The sequence below is a fragment of the Talpa occidentalis genome, unplaced genomic scaffold (assembly GCF_014898055.3).
Source record: "Talpa occidentalis isolate TD23 unplaced genomic scaffold, MPIMG_talOcc4v2.1, whole genome shotgun sequence".
Lineage (NCBI taxonomy): Eukaryota > Metazoa > Chordata > Mammalia > Eulipotyphla > Talpidae > Talpa > Talpa occidentalis.
Window position 1 is genome coordinate 109,346,288 of NW_026555331.1, and position 15,088 is coordinate 109,361,375.

Consider the following 15,088-nt stretch of genomic DNA (forward strand, 5'->3'; position numbering starts at 1 on the left):
GATAAGTTCATCTTTCTCAACTGGGGTGTTTCTGACTGTGTTAGTGGTTACACAATCTCTGGCTTTCGTCCCTTTAAAGTTGTAGCCCCTGGAAACAGGGCAAATAGCAGACTGGATATTTCTAAGGTGTAAGAAAACTTAGCTGTGGATCATATTCTGTTCAGAGAGTCTGATATATGGCCTTATCAAGGCAGAAGACATTTTAGGTTCCAGGACATGCCTGGTGGTTGTTTGGTCTGTGCTAAACACAGGTGAACATGGGCCCCTGTGGAAAACTGTGAGCATTTATACTTTTTCTGTGCCCTCAGCTGCCCACATTATTCTACAAAAACAACCCCTAGCATTAGACGGGTGTCTGAGGCAAATGCCCATTTTTGGAACTCCTAGGTCGCACATATGGGTGATGGCATTTGTCACTGAGAATGTTATGAGTATTAAATCATTGTCTTTCCGCATATGGGGAGAGCCTAAATTAGATAAAAATGTGGACTCCCTGGGTTTTAAACTGGAACAGTATGTAAATAGGCAGTGCACACATACGACCTCGGCTGCCAAAGAGGGGGTGCCTCATGAATAATTATCAAAGTAGTTTTGTAGATCTTTTCCCTGTTTCCCATTTCCCAGGTTGGCAGTTGGATTTTTTTTTTTTTTTTTTTTTTTTTCAAGGCAGGAGGAGAGCAGTTACAGAGGGAAGGACATCCAAGGCAGGAAGGTGAAGGCGCAGGAAGCAGAGGGAGTCTGTGGCTCGGGTTGTAGCTAAGGTTGATGATCATGCACATTCGGATGATAAAGAAATGTCTTAATACTCAACCACCAGACTGCTCTGTGAGGTCTTTAGGCCCAAGCTATGTGACTATTTATCAGGATCTGTTATTGGTTTTTATTCTTAATATCGGAGATCGACTGCATGATCATTAAATATAAGATCTGGAGATTTGGAAACTTGGTGCCTTTACTGGGGCTCCTCCCTTTACCTGGAATCTCTGTCTCCCAGTTCATTAACCAAGCAAAATCCCACAGATCCTTTGAGACCCTGAATTCTCTGAACTCTGTGAAGCCTCCAGGACACCCCTGCTGACCCCCAGAATGAGTTCTCCACTGCACATCAGCCCTTACCACATTTGGAGTGTGTTTGAGTGTCTACACAATCTCCCTTCTGGGTGGGGCCTATTTCTGTTCATCTCTGTGTTTCACTTAGTGCCTGGAATAAGCCGGGCTCAACATACTCCCGCTCCACATTTCGTCATGGGTAAAATGTAAAAGGGAGGAGGCTAGACTGGAGATAGCTCAGAATCCATAACCAGAGTAACAGCTGGTTATGTCCCACCTTCTCCAGTCCCACCTTCTCAGAGAGAGCTGGTGAAATGGACAAGTTCACTCTTTCATTAGACTGAAACTCCTGGCAGCCCCAGGCAGCCATAGAACCAATATTTCCACCAATACTGATGTGAAGCTTTCTCCCTAATGCGTAAGCTATATTGGGTCAAACTGTGGCTGGTCCAGGAAGGCTCTGCAGGGAGCAGCAGGCTTGTTCGGCCCTCTCGTTAACAGTTCATTAAAGTCACCTCATGCATCATACTAATGACTCTTTTGGCCTTGCTTTTCATGTTAGAAAAACCTACCATTCAGTCTAGGGTGAGGGTTAAGGTTTAGTGTGAGGATTAAGAGTGAGCGTTTAGGGTTAAGGTGAGGCTGAGTGACTGTTGTGAATGCGTGAGTATAAAGCAGGAGAGCAGAGATGCTCACTGCTGATTTGAGGATGAAGTTGCTTTTTTAAGTGTAATGTCACATTGAGATGCCTTCTTACAATGGCTACTACCTCTAGTTGTTTCTATGCACCTCAGGTGAGGAAAGTCAGGTCAGAATTTCAAGCATTAAAGTATAAGTGAATGTTTAAATAAAATGGTCTCTTTGTAGCTAAACACACTTCTGCCTGCCTGCTGGGACTGTCTCTTGCATCCTCCCCTTTCTCCCTCTTCTACTGATACCCAGGTATGAACAAGCCTCAGATGACTCCACTCACTGCTATGAATGACCCAGATACCTGGAGCAAGAACAGTCACGTGATCCCAGTTTCCTAGCCCTGTTCTTACCCCCTTTCTGCCATTGCTCTCGGGAGAACCAGCCTTCAGATTGAACAGCATAGTCCAGGCAGTGACCCTTTCTGGTGGCAGGGGGAAAAGCCAGAGCTTGGACTGTCCAGCTCTGAGGGGGCTGGCTGCCTTCACTCCCGACCTGCCCTTCTGTTTTCCCAGCAGCAGTGAGGACAGTTCCCAAAGGCTGGTATATCTGTGTTTCAAAAATGTCTGGGTTACAAAGGCATGAATGCTACCTTCTCTCTGACAGTGTAGCCCTCATGCCAGAAAAAGCAGAGGGAAAACCACTCGGTATGCTGTTGCTAGGAAGCATGGAAATGTTTGATGTTTTGATTTTAGCAGCATTAGAGACTTGCCTTTTTAATAACATAGGAGCTATAGGTTGTTCTTACAGCACTGAGTACGTGCTTTTCTGAAAATGTGTCATTAAGCCAGAATTCTCTCATCAAATCCTTCTTTCAAGAATATGAACATGAAGATGGTAGGGGAAGGTTCTTATAGAAGCAGCTTAGTTCAAAGATTGCTGTGGCCAGCAGCGCCATGGCCTTGCCGTGCTAGGCAGTGGCAGGGAGGGGGGACCAGGACAGACGTCAAGCCCTCTTGATGGAAGTGTCTGACCTGGGCAAAGGTTATCAGACCATTCTTTTTTGAATACTCACCAATTAACCTATTGAGCTACATGTTCAAGGTGCTGTCTTTGACTGGAGAACAAGACACAATTCTTAACAGAGCAAGAGGTAATTAGGTTCCAAAGGGATAGACAAGAACAAAGGTGTGGAGGGGCCAAGACCCAATAGGAAGGGGTTTGCTTTTCTTGGGTCAGTCAGGGAGCATGCTTGAAGAATTTGAACTGAGTCTTAAAGGATTGGCATCTGATTTTTTTCCACTGGAGACACATTAAGACAGAAATCACCAGCTGGGAGGAAGTCTGAGGGGTAAGTGAGACATTCCCTATGACTGGGTAAAAGAATGAGTGGGAAAGAAAGAGGGAAAAGTCTAGATCACTAGGGGCTTGAATTTGATGCCAAGAAATGTGAACTTTCTCGGTAGCTGCCTAGTCAAAAAGAAGGAGAGATCTTGATCTAAATCTCAGCGTCCCTCTGAATCCCAGTGGGTAGGTCAAGAATAGTTCTGACATAGATGGATCTGTGCTCAGTCCACCTTTTCCGGAAGCACTTTCTGTAATGATAGAAAAGGTGTAAATCAGCACTGTCCAGTAGTGGCCACTAGCCACAGGGAGCCATTGAACCCTTGCAGTGCTGCTGGTGTGCCAGAGGAACTAAACTTTTAATTTTATTTCATTGTACATAAATTTCTCTTTCAGTAGCCCCTTGGAGCCAGTGGCTGCTATTTTAGAGCTTTACAGAAGGCAGTAGTTATACCTTGACTGAGGGTGGGGGGTGGGGAATGAGGACACCCCAGCCCCCACAGATGAATGATGATAAGTTAGGTTTCAGGGTGGCTTCTGCTAATGGTACTAGCTGGTGCTAGGAGGATAGACCTTCAGAGGGTCTTATTGAAACGTGCCCCAAGTACATAGAACCCAAGGGGAGGGAGAAAGTTGGTGACCGACACATGCTGGCCAGGATGGCACCAACTCGCTAGAATCCTGCTATAGCTCTTAACAAGCTCTTTCCAAATCTCTGCTCCAGGCAGATGTGGGAGGCCCTGGCGCAAGAGCCCTGCCTGCTCCTTTTTGCTCTCAGGAAAGATGCCAGGAGCAGGGGCATGAATCAGAAAATCATTCCTGGATACATTAATTAAAAGCTCCTGTGACTGAAAGTATACTTTAAGGGGATTGCATGGGCCTGATGGATCTCTTTGTTATTATATTAATTCCATTAAAGTGTTAAGCCAAAGAGTACCCAGCACTCTTTACCTGTAGAGCTTTCTGGAATGCTCCATGGTAATGCCGTCTGTGTTTTCCCATTGGAGCAATGGGCAGTGGTGATTTCTGACCAAGAAGTCAGCGTCAAACAGAACATAACTGACAGAATAATGCCATGAAAGCAGAGAAACCAAGCCATAAATTCCAGTAACTACAAAAAGTGATAAAATGCAGAGACTTATCCTATAATATGTATACCAGTGTACAGTCGGGGCATGCTGATTAAGGAGGGATGTGCTCTTCCACACAGAAAAACCTAACCCCACCACGTCAAACATTACACAATAAATTTTTAAGCATGACAAACATAAATGAAACATTTGAAAAAGAGTAGTTTCATCCCCTCTGAAATTTGAAGAGCAATGGACGATGCTTTTATTTCTCTTTCAATGAATTCCTTTTAACTGGCAAAAGCAGGCATAATTATCCCATCACCTGTCCCATTCGTCTGTGTGTCCTGCTTGCAGCATCAGCTGATCAATGAGGCAGAAGTGTGAGGGCACCACAAAGAAAATGAACTCGAAGCTCATGTCAGGAGAACTCCCACACAGGGACTGAAAGATTCTAGCTGGAGAAATACTTAATAAATTAGATCAGTAACTGATTTCTCCTCATTTTTATTCTTTATTTCCTCCTCCATTTCTTCAATTCTAATTAAAATATTAAATGTTCCATGTCATTTATTTTTTATTTTTTAAAAAAGTGCTGTGAATTTATCCTTCTAGGAAAGCAATATATATTCATTGTAGAAAATACACATAAGAAGAAAAAAGAAAGAGCCCCAGTTCCTCCACCCAGAGTTGGCCATTGCCAACACTGGGCATGCTTTTTAGTTGTTATTGTTTTGCTCACAACCACACAATATTAAAACACAACTTTGTTATCCTGCCTTTGTTTGCATTAATTCTTCCTGAACATTTAAAGATATATTTTCAAAGTATCATTGTCAAGTCTGTTGTATATTTCAATGGGGAGGTCACCTACATTTATTTAGGCAACTAAATAAATGCCCATTATAGGCAACTTAGGATATTTGCCTACCCCTTTAATTTTCAATAAAAGTGTGATGACACCCCCTTTGTTCATGCCCATTTTAATCCCCAGAGTGCAGAATTTCCCTGTCAAAGAGCACCTTTCTTCGGGCTGTGTAAAATTATTGCCAAGTTGCACTCTAGAAAGATCTTCTTATGTAGATGTTATGAATGAGGGTTTGGAGATCAGAGAGATCTGAATCACAGTCCTCATTTTACTGCAGTCCTGGATGTGTCCTGTGTCATGTGACCTTGAGTAGCTGATTAACTCATCCAAGCTTCAGTTTCCAGGTCTGTGCAGTGGGTGGGCAGCGACTCTGGCCTCGGAGTCACGGGCTGCATGAAGTCAGTGAGGTCACTCAAGTAAATGTAAAATGTTCCACCGGAGAGCAATTTTACTTCTGCCAGCAGCATAGGGTCTTTATTTCTCAGTTCTCTCATAAATCCTGGGCACAATGTTGTGTAAAAATCATCAACTTGACAAGTGAAAAAGCATCTTATCGTTTTAACTTCTGTGACAAAACACATCTTTCAAGCCTTGAAAATATGTGAAATATTTTAAGTCAACGACTGGGTTTGACAAATGTTTTTGCCTCAAAGGTTATCCGTTAGGAATGCAAGTATTATAATTTGTGCAAATCTCTCTTTGTTTGAAAGGGTAAGTTATTGGTCTGTCTGAGGGAGCAGCATTGCCTGTTGGTGGGACAGAGCAGGTGAGGGCAAGGATCAGGTAGTATGAGCTTAAACCTCTCCTCTCCACACCCTCAACGAATTGGATCTACCTGTCCATGATTTATTTTAAGTTCATAAGCCAACCAGTAGAAAATTAAGAGAAAAGAAGGAAAACATTTACTAACAATGCTTTAGCCCACAGAAATCAAATTTTATTTGTTTACTGTCCACATAATTTTAGAGAATGACCTTAGACATTCTTCCAAACAGGAGGCTGCTTTTCCTCTCACTGAGCCCTTTCCATGTAAGTAACCAATGTACCACGTCCCCTAAATTCCATTCTGTTAGTGTGGACTGAGGGGGCAACCTGGGACCTCCAAACTTGCAAGCTCTAAAGGGGTTGGCCATCCATGCACATAAAGACAAAGTATTCTTGTGTGAAAGAACTTTAATAGGATTAGTGTGGAAAGAGAGAGAGCACGTGCATTTACCCAACCAAATAGGGTTGTCCTGAAACAGGGCCACTGAGCCCCAAAAGCTTACCACAAGTCTAAGGCACCTTCTGGCAGGGAACCATGAGGAAAGGAGCATAAAAGGCGGGACAAATCTGGGACAAAAGGAGCAAAATCAAAGTAAAAATTGAGATAACAGCTGTGTAAGTCCAAGTCCTTGTGTAAGTCCAAACGTGAGAAGCAAGCAAGCCTTCTCCACATGTTCCTCTGAGCCCATCTGCCATCAATGTTTGATAGCTTCACCTGGTCACCCCCTCAGCTCCTCTCCTAGCTCCCAGTAGCTAGTCCAAGGGGCCTACATGTAATTGGGGAGGGGAACATGATACCTCCCCCTTTTATGGAGAGTCTCTGTTATAGTTTTACCCATGTCACGTTAGTGGGAGGTGTGTGTAAGGAAAGAAACCCAGGCCCCATGATCCAGGAAGGAGCGTAAGTGATGAAAGTCTCCAGGGGAAGTGATATGGAAATGGAACCAGAGTGTAGAACCAGAGGTAGCCAGATATGTCACTGTGACTTCTGAGCAGGAGTGTGATGGTTGTAGGTTAGTCTGAAATGAAAATTGAAGCAACAAAAGAAATGGTGTTTATGAGGGCTCATACTCAGACATTTAGAGGCTGTTTTAAGGTCAGACTTTATTTGGCTTTTTTTGGAAGCTGTGAGGCACCCCACAAATTTTAAAGATGTAGCCCCATGTGTCTAGTACTGGAAGGGGTTTGCTAGTAAATACGGTTTATGAAATAAGGTGGACGGGGCTATTAAGAAATAGTCTTGATTATTATAGAGCAGAAAGATCAGTTTTTCGGTCCTGATTATTGTGTCATAAGGAGTTGTCATCAAATAAGCATTTAGTTGGCAAAATGGAAGATGGCTTTTAGGTTTCTGGTATGTTCCTTCTCATCCCTTAGCTCATATTTCTCCAGGCTGTGCCTTGGAGTGTTGGGTTATTATAACTTGGTGGGTACAGAGTGAGTTTATTGATTCTTTTTTTTTTTTAAGATTTGTTTATTTTATTTTTTTAAAGATTTATTTATTTATTTATACACGTACTGGGTACAGTCAGAAGCACAGGAGGGTGAGAGAATTCACCAGAGCCAGAGAGAGGACTAGAACAGGCAGACTGACGAAATACACTACTGAGGGGAGCAGCGGGCATGGCAGGAGAGGTCTGCGCGCCATGTGGGACACTCGCCAGCAGCCAGGGATCGAGCTGGTGCTGCAGATGCTGCAGGCAGCTTCACATCCCAGTGCTCAACCGCTGCACCACCAGGGGAGGCCCAAGATTTGTTTATTTTATACAAGAACTGGGGTACAGGTCAGAAACTCAGGAAGGTGAGAGAATTCACCAGAGCCAAAGTGGGGAACAGAACAGGCAGACGGACCAAAGACACTGCTGAGGGGAGCAGCAGGAGAGACAGGAGAGGTCTGCTGTGCCATGTGGGGTTCTCCTTGGCTGGTGTGGAATCGAACCAGCACTGCAGAGGCTGCGGACAGCTTTGCAGCACGGCGTTCAACCGCTGCACCACCAGGGAGGTCCAGTTTATTGATTCTTTAATGCTGTTTCTGCTGTTTCATTCTTGTTCAGAGCAGGCAGTGTTCTGGCTTCTATGTGGAGCTAGCTCATCATCCTATAATCAGAAGTGCTTACATGTCTTAAGCAAGAAGAAACTGGACATATTAACATGGGAGAATCATGGTCTGGTCACTTTTCACGATCACCTGTGATATTTGTGATATTGAATATTATTTTTTCTGATTTCAACCTTGAACTGGAATCTGTACAGAGGAGATTTCACTGAACAGTTATGAAAAAAATAAGGGGAGTTTGCTTTTACCTTTGGAGATCTCTTGCATAAATATTACATCAAATTGTTAGGCAGTAAATTTGTCAGAAGATGAAGATGAGGATGGTGAGATGAAATGGTAAAAAGAGCAGTAATGTTAGATTTAGGAGATAGAATTTAATTGACTCTTTTGCCACGTGTGAATAAGACTTTCAGTTAATTTATTCATTTGTAGAATAACCTCTGTTCATAAAAGTTATAGAAGTTTACTCCTCTTCAGATATATGTTGTCACTCCACATCCACCAGCAAAGCATCCATCGTCCTCCAAACATAGTCCATTGGGCCACCCTCCTATTTTGCTCCCCATCTGCCACACTCTCTTCTTCCCTCTGGTAGCCTTCATTTTTAAGTCATATTTCTGGGGATTGTTTTTGGTTTGGTTTTGTCTGAACCTTTGTTTTGTTTCCCTATTTTCCATATATGATGATATCATTCAGTATTTGTCTTTCTCCTCCTGACTTATTTCACTTAGCACAGTCACGTTCAGTTCCATCCATGTTGTCACAAAGGGCAGGCATCAGCTTTCTTATAGCTATGTTGTATTCCATTGTGTACATATGTCACAGCTTCTTCCACTGATCTGTTATTGGGTAGTAAGGTATTTCCCATAGTGTAGCTATTAAATAGTGCTGCAATGAACATGGAAGTGCCTATTTCCCTTTGAATGTCTTTGGATTCTTTGGGTAGACACTGAGGAGAGGGATTGCTGGATCATATGCTATATCCATTTTTCATATTTTGAGAAACCTGTATACTATTTTCCACAGGGACTGGACCAGTCTCCATTCCCACCAACAGTGTAAGAGAGGCTTCCTTCGCCGCATCCTCAACAACACTTGTTTATTCCATTTTGAGTTGATTTCTGAATATGATCTGAGATAGTTGTCTAGTCTCAGATTTTTTTGTTTTGTTTTGTTTTGCTTGTGGCTGTTAAATTTTCCCAACACCATTTGTTGGAGACATTACCTTTTCTCCAGTGTATATTCTTGGTTCCTCTGTCATAGATTAGCTGTCCTTACAGGTGTGGTTTATTTCTGGACTTTCAATTCTATTCCATTGATCTGTGTGTCTGTTTTTAGCCCAATACCATGTAATTTGATTAACCTTGTAGTTTAGATTGAAGTTGGGGAGTATAATAACTCTGTTTTTGTGGGGTTTTGTCAGTTTTTTTTTTTTTTGGTCAAGATTGTTTTGGCTACCTGAGGTCTTTTTTAATTCCTTATAATTTTTCTTTTTCTATGGAGAATGCCAATGAAACTTGGGTGAGATTGAATAGAATCTGTTTATTACTTTGGGTAAGATGACCATTTTAAAAATGTAATTCAATTCATAAGTAGGTACTACCTGTCTTCTATTTCATTCAACAATGTCTTATAGTTTTCACTATATAGAGTTAAGTTTATTCCTAAGAATTTAATTCTTTTTGGTATGATGGTAAATGGGATTGTTTTCTCGATTACTTTCTCTTCTAGTTCATTGTTTGCCTTATAAATAAACTTATTATTAACTTAAAAAAAGACTCATGGAGGAGAGACATGCAGAGATAGTTGGGAGAGATGTGGGTGAGAGATGTGGGGAGTCTGAGGTTTGTCACAGATAGCCTATATTATGTTGATGCATGTTTCTCCTATCCCCATTTTTGTGGGTTTTTATCATAAAGGGTTGTTGAACCTTATAAAATGCTTTTTCTGCATCACTTTTTATGTTTCCTTTCATTAATGTGGTAGAATAATTCCCACTTGGTCATGTTATATGATTCTTTTAATGTATTGCTGCATTCAGTTTCCTAAGATTTTGTTGAGGATTTTCTCATCTGTCTTCATCATGGATATTGGTCTATCGTTTTCTTTCTTGTGATGTTCTTGTCTACTTTTGGTATCAGAGTGATGTTGGCCTTATAAAATGTGAAGCATTCCCTCCTCCTAAATTTTTTAAAGAGTTTGAGAAGAACAAACTCTTGTCTGTAAACATATTTAAGTTATCTTAATGTCATCATCCATCACCTCCATGTTAAAACTAAAGATGTGGGAAGGCAGTGGTTTGATCTTTTTAATCTTTTTTTTAAAGATTTATTTATTTATTTTTGCAAGAACAGGGGTACAGACCAGATGCGCGGGAGGGTGAGAGGAGTCACCAGAGACAGAGTGGGGAACAGATCAGGCAGACAGATGAAATATGCTGCTGAGGGGAGCAGCAGGTGAGACAGGAGAGGTCTGCTGTGCCCTGTGGGACCCCCGCTGGCCGGCCAGGATGGAACCTGCGCTGCAGAGGCTGTGGACAGCTTCACAGCGCTGCGCTCAACCGCCTGCGCCACCAGGGGAGGCCCTTGGAATTTGTCACACCAATTCTACAAGCAAGTTTCAGTATTCTTTAAAATATTGAGTCTTGGGCCTCCCTGGTGGTGCAGCGGTTGAGCGCTGGGTTGCGAAGCTGCCCGCAGCCTCTGCAGCGCTGGTTCGATCCCCAGGTGCTCCCCGGCCACCAGAGGAGGGTCCCACATGGCGCGCAGACCTCTCCTGCCGCCCGCTGCTCCCCTCAGCAGTGCACTTCGGTCCTTCTGCCTGCTCTGCTCCCCGCTCTGGCTCTGGTGAATTCTCTCACCCTCCCGCGCTTCTGACTGTACCCAGTGCTTGTATTAATAAATAAATAAATCTTTAAAAAAAAATAAATTAAAAAAAATAAAATATTGAGTCTAAGCTATTGCAAAAGCAAACCCTAATTCTATGTCTTCAGAAATTCATGGCTTTATGCGTTAATCAAGATAATCACTATTTTGGTTATACTCTAGTAGAACCTATTCTTGTATCAAAGTTCATCAAAAATTGACAGCTCATTGAATGGTGGCTACATTCTAAATACTGCCTTTCCAATTTGGTAACCTCTATGCACATGTAGCTATTTACATCTTTGTTAATTAAAATTAAATCAAGGAGGGCCTCCCCGGTGGCACAGCGGTTGAGCTCTGGGTTGCGAAGCTGCCCACAGCCTTTGCAGTGCAGGTTTGATCCCCGGCTGCTCCCCGGCCACCAGAGGAGGGTCCCACATGGCGTGCAGACCTCTCCTGCCGCCCGCTGCTCCCCTCAGCAGTGCACTTCGGTCCTTCTGCCTGCTCTGCTCCCCGCTCTGGCTCTGGTGAATTCTCTCACCCACCCGCGCTTTCTGACTGTACCCATTGCTTGTATAAATAAATAAATAAATAAATAAATAAATCTTTTAGAAAAAAATTAAATCAAGGAAATCCAGAGTGATTCAGTTTCTCAATCACACTAGATCATTCCAGCTACTCTATGTCCAGATATGGATATTTATTAGCTACTATTTTGCATAGTGGGATGATAGAAAATTCCATTCATTGCAGAAGATTCTATTGGATAGTCCTACAACAAAAGGAACTTAGTATCACATTGTTTAGGAGATTCAGCCCAGGTTTTATGCAGAATTTTTGTGCCATTTTTAGGTTTCCAACCTTAAATAGCAACCTTTAATGAATAATGAAGGTTTCTCATCCACCTACCCATTCTTTTCTGCAAGTCCTATTTGGTGTGTCTGATAATTTGTTATTATTAAATGTTCATGTCTCTCTTTTTGGTCTCTTAGGTCTTGCGTGACAGACATGTGTGAATGTCCAGTTCATAAAAACTGCTACTGTGAGTCATTCCTGGCATATACACGGGCCTGCCAACGAGAGGGCATCAGTGTCCACTGGGAGCCTCAGCAGAACTGTGCAGGTGAGAGGTTCCCCAAGGACGCATCCATCAAAAGTTCGCTGCAATGCCCAGAAAAGCAATGAAAGAGACTTGCTGATGGAACTGGTCACATTCACCCTTAACCAAAGAAAAATCCTGTTATAACTTGACAAAACGCAGGGCTTCCCATGGGCACTTAAGAGAAATGCATTGTGACAAGCACATTTGAGCAATTTTAGGATTTCCACTGTTGCAAAATCCTCCCAACCTCAAGCTACCAGCTGGATGTACTCAGCACAGGGACAGTCACAGCTGCAGCTTAGGTTATGTGTAGAGCAAGAGATTCAGGAGAATTACAGTCATTTAAGGTCTTCAGGATGTGTGACTTTTTTTATTGGTTGAAATATCTAGTAGAATGTTCTTTGTGTTCTTTTCCCTCTAAGAGATAAATTGTAATAGTTGCTAAAGCTTTTTGATCTCAGGAAAGTTAATCAGCTTATTTTATATCTGTAAAATGAACTTTGTTCATCCAAGAAATCATTTTACAAGTGGATAAGTGCTGGGCATTGTGCTAAGCACTGCAAGTACTTGGGTGACCATAAGAGATGAGGATGCTGCCATTAAGATGCTGGCAGTCCAGTGGGGAAACTGGATAAAAACAGTAACTCTAAACAAATGCTTGCAAATTATGGTAAGTGCAATGAGGAAAAAGAATATGACAGAGCAAATCTCTAGAAAAGGAGTGGGTAGCTACTTAGATAGTGAGGAAGGAAGGCTTCTCTGTGGAGGTGATATTTCAACTGACCCTGAAGGATGTCACGGCATGTAGTCTATACAGAAGCAACAGGTTTGATAGCCTTCAGGTAGGGAAGAACAGCTCACTGGAACTGGAAGGCATGATGGGGAAGGGACTTTGGCATGATGGGGAAGGGACAGGGAGCATAAGACGAGGATGGAATAGAAGCAGGGGCTGGATCATGCAAGGTATTGTGGGTCTTGGGGAGGAGTAGAACCCTCTGGTGGATTTTAAGCAAACTTCTTTCTGCTTTTCAAGGTTTACCCTGGTGGCTATGTAGGAGGTAGATTAGATGGGGCAAGATAACCAGGCAGGTGTTATTGTGGGAGTAATGGTAAGTAAATGAGAGTGGATTGACTCAAGCTGGGGAGAGGAGAAGAGAGAGTTGGTCTCTGGGGAGAGAAGAGACAGTCGAGATAGAATTTGGAATTTTTTTTTTTTAAGATTTTTTAATTTATTTTTACAAGCACTGGGTACAGTCAGAAGCGCGGGAGGGTGAGAGAATTCACCAGAGCCAGAGCAGGGAACAGAGCAGGCAGAAGGACCGAAGTACACTGCTGAGGGGAGCAGCGGGCGGCAGGAGAGGTCTGCACGCCATGTGGGACCCTCCTCCGGTGGCCGGGGAGCAGCCGGGGATCGAACCTGCGCCTCAGAGGCTGTGGGCAGCTTCGCAACCCAGCGCTCAACCACTGCAGGCTTGGCAAACTTTTTACGATAAAGGGCTGGTTTTGTTGGGAGTAAAGAGATGGGATTTTGTAACATTCTAAACAAAGCCTAATGACCTAAGCTCTAGTGTAAGAAAAGCTAGCAGGTCCTGCCATTTCTGACTTAGAAGGTCTGTGTTGGTGGGAGAGAGGAGCAGTGTTCTGGTTGGAATGTCCATCAGGGAGGAGAGTCTCCTGGAAGCTGTGCTTGCAGTGCCCAGATGTTGTGTTCATCCAGACCAGAAAGTCTTGACCTGGCAGGACACTGCTGTCACTCCAGGAACTTAAAAATAAACCAGAAACCTTTGCTGGGCCCCACGCCCAGATATCCTGCTTTAATTGGCTAAGTGGATCTTTTAAAACCTCCCGGGTAATTTTGACCTGCAGCCAGAGTTGAAACCACTGAACTAATTTGAGTTTGTTTATTTGGGTGTGTTTATTTGGGTTCACATGGGGGGAAGGATGATGGGTATCTTGGGGCTACTAAAACCTCCTCAGGTTGCCCCTTGATACAGTTACTAGTCTGTGTCCTTGAAAAACACCAAAATCCTTTTATCTCTTCTGACTTCCCTTTCGGACTTGCCCTTTTCTCTGAAAACTCAAATTCAGTCTTTATATCTGAGTTTACTTTCTGCAGCAAGAATGCTTCTCTATCATTCTTGAAGAGTATTGATGTGCTAAAAATCAATCAGGCTCCTAAAAATGAGACTGGCTTACTGTTAACTCGGAATCCATGTGGGGCAATGTAGACAGTGTGGTAGTGATGAAGGACTAGATCCTTCCAGCATATACTCTTTGTTCTCTCTCTCTATGAAAAATCCTCCTTCTCTTAAAAAAATGAATGAAATATAAGGTGTCCATCTCCTTCTGTAACATCGGGCTCAGTAGAGCATCATTAATTTATTAACTGTGGTGGTGCCATAGTTGAGATCATAGTAGATTCACAACACACGAACACTCCCTTCTGGCCCAGAGCTAATTGAGCACCATTTCAGTGCACACTTAGCAATTGAAAACTACACATTTTACCCCAGCACAGTGATTTCAGGGACTGAATCTCAGAAGCTAAAATTACTTTTCTGATGGAAAAGAAATATGGTTCCTGAAAGCTTCCATTTACCACTTAAAATTAGTACAGCCACTGAGTGAAGTATAGCTCTGTCAGTGTGTGACTGCAGGGGAACTTAACACACACATACATACACACACACACACAGATTGATACTTGGTACATGAGAGATAAACTTACAGATACAGGCAGCATCTGAATCAACTGAACCAGTAGATTCAGTTCTGATTCATCTGGAATATTGAACTATAAGAACAATCTTCACTTGATTTTAGCTTCCAGATCTTTTGACTTATGACTACAGAGAAGGCCATTTAATACAGAGAAGAGAAATTTTCCAGAGTAAAAAGCTTTGAACAAGAAGCCGTCCAGGCAAGAAACTGAATGAACAAGTGACATTTCCAAGTCCAGCCTGAAGTTTAACACTATCATGGCTACCAACACAAAGGTGTGCCCACTAACTGTGACAAGAAGGACTAACAGTTCCATTTTTCACTTGTGAATTATTGGTTAATAAATACAACATGCAAAGGGCTACTGTGAATGTCTATACACGTTTAATAATGACTTGTTATATTTATATTTACCATTTTCTAAGGACATCCTATGCCTCAAGGATACACTAGCACTTTATATTACATTTTATCTTATTTTATACCTATTATAGTCTATATGGTAACTTTCTATAACCTATCTACTACTGATAAAGACATTGATGCTAAGAATATTAGTACTTGGCTAAAAGTTAACAGAACTAGAGAGCAAGGAAGCTAGGAATCACACCCAAGTCA

At 42.5% G+C, this 15,088-nt stretch overlaps 1 protein-coding gene across 2 annotated transcripts in view; it reads left to right on the top strand.

The window, feature by feature from the left end:
• BMPER (BMP binding endothelial regulator) overlaps window positions 1–15,088 on the top strand; it is a 239,641-nt gene that overhangs the window by 213,001 nt on the left and 11,552 nt on the right. For both annotated transcript variants that reach the window (XM_037510112.2, XM_037510106.2), the window contains one exon: window positions 11,640–11,770. In XM_037510112.2, the coding sequence (XP_037366009.1) occupies window positions 11,640–11,770 (131 nt within the window). The remainder of the gene's footprint in view (window positions 1–11,639; window positions 11,771–15,088) is intronic.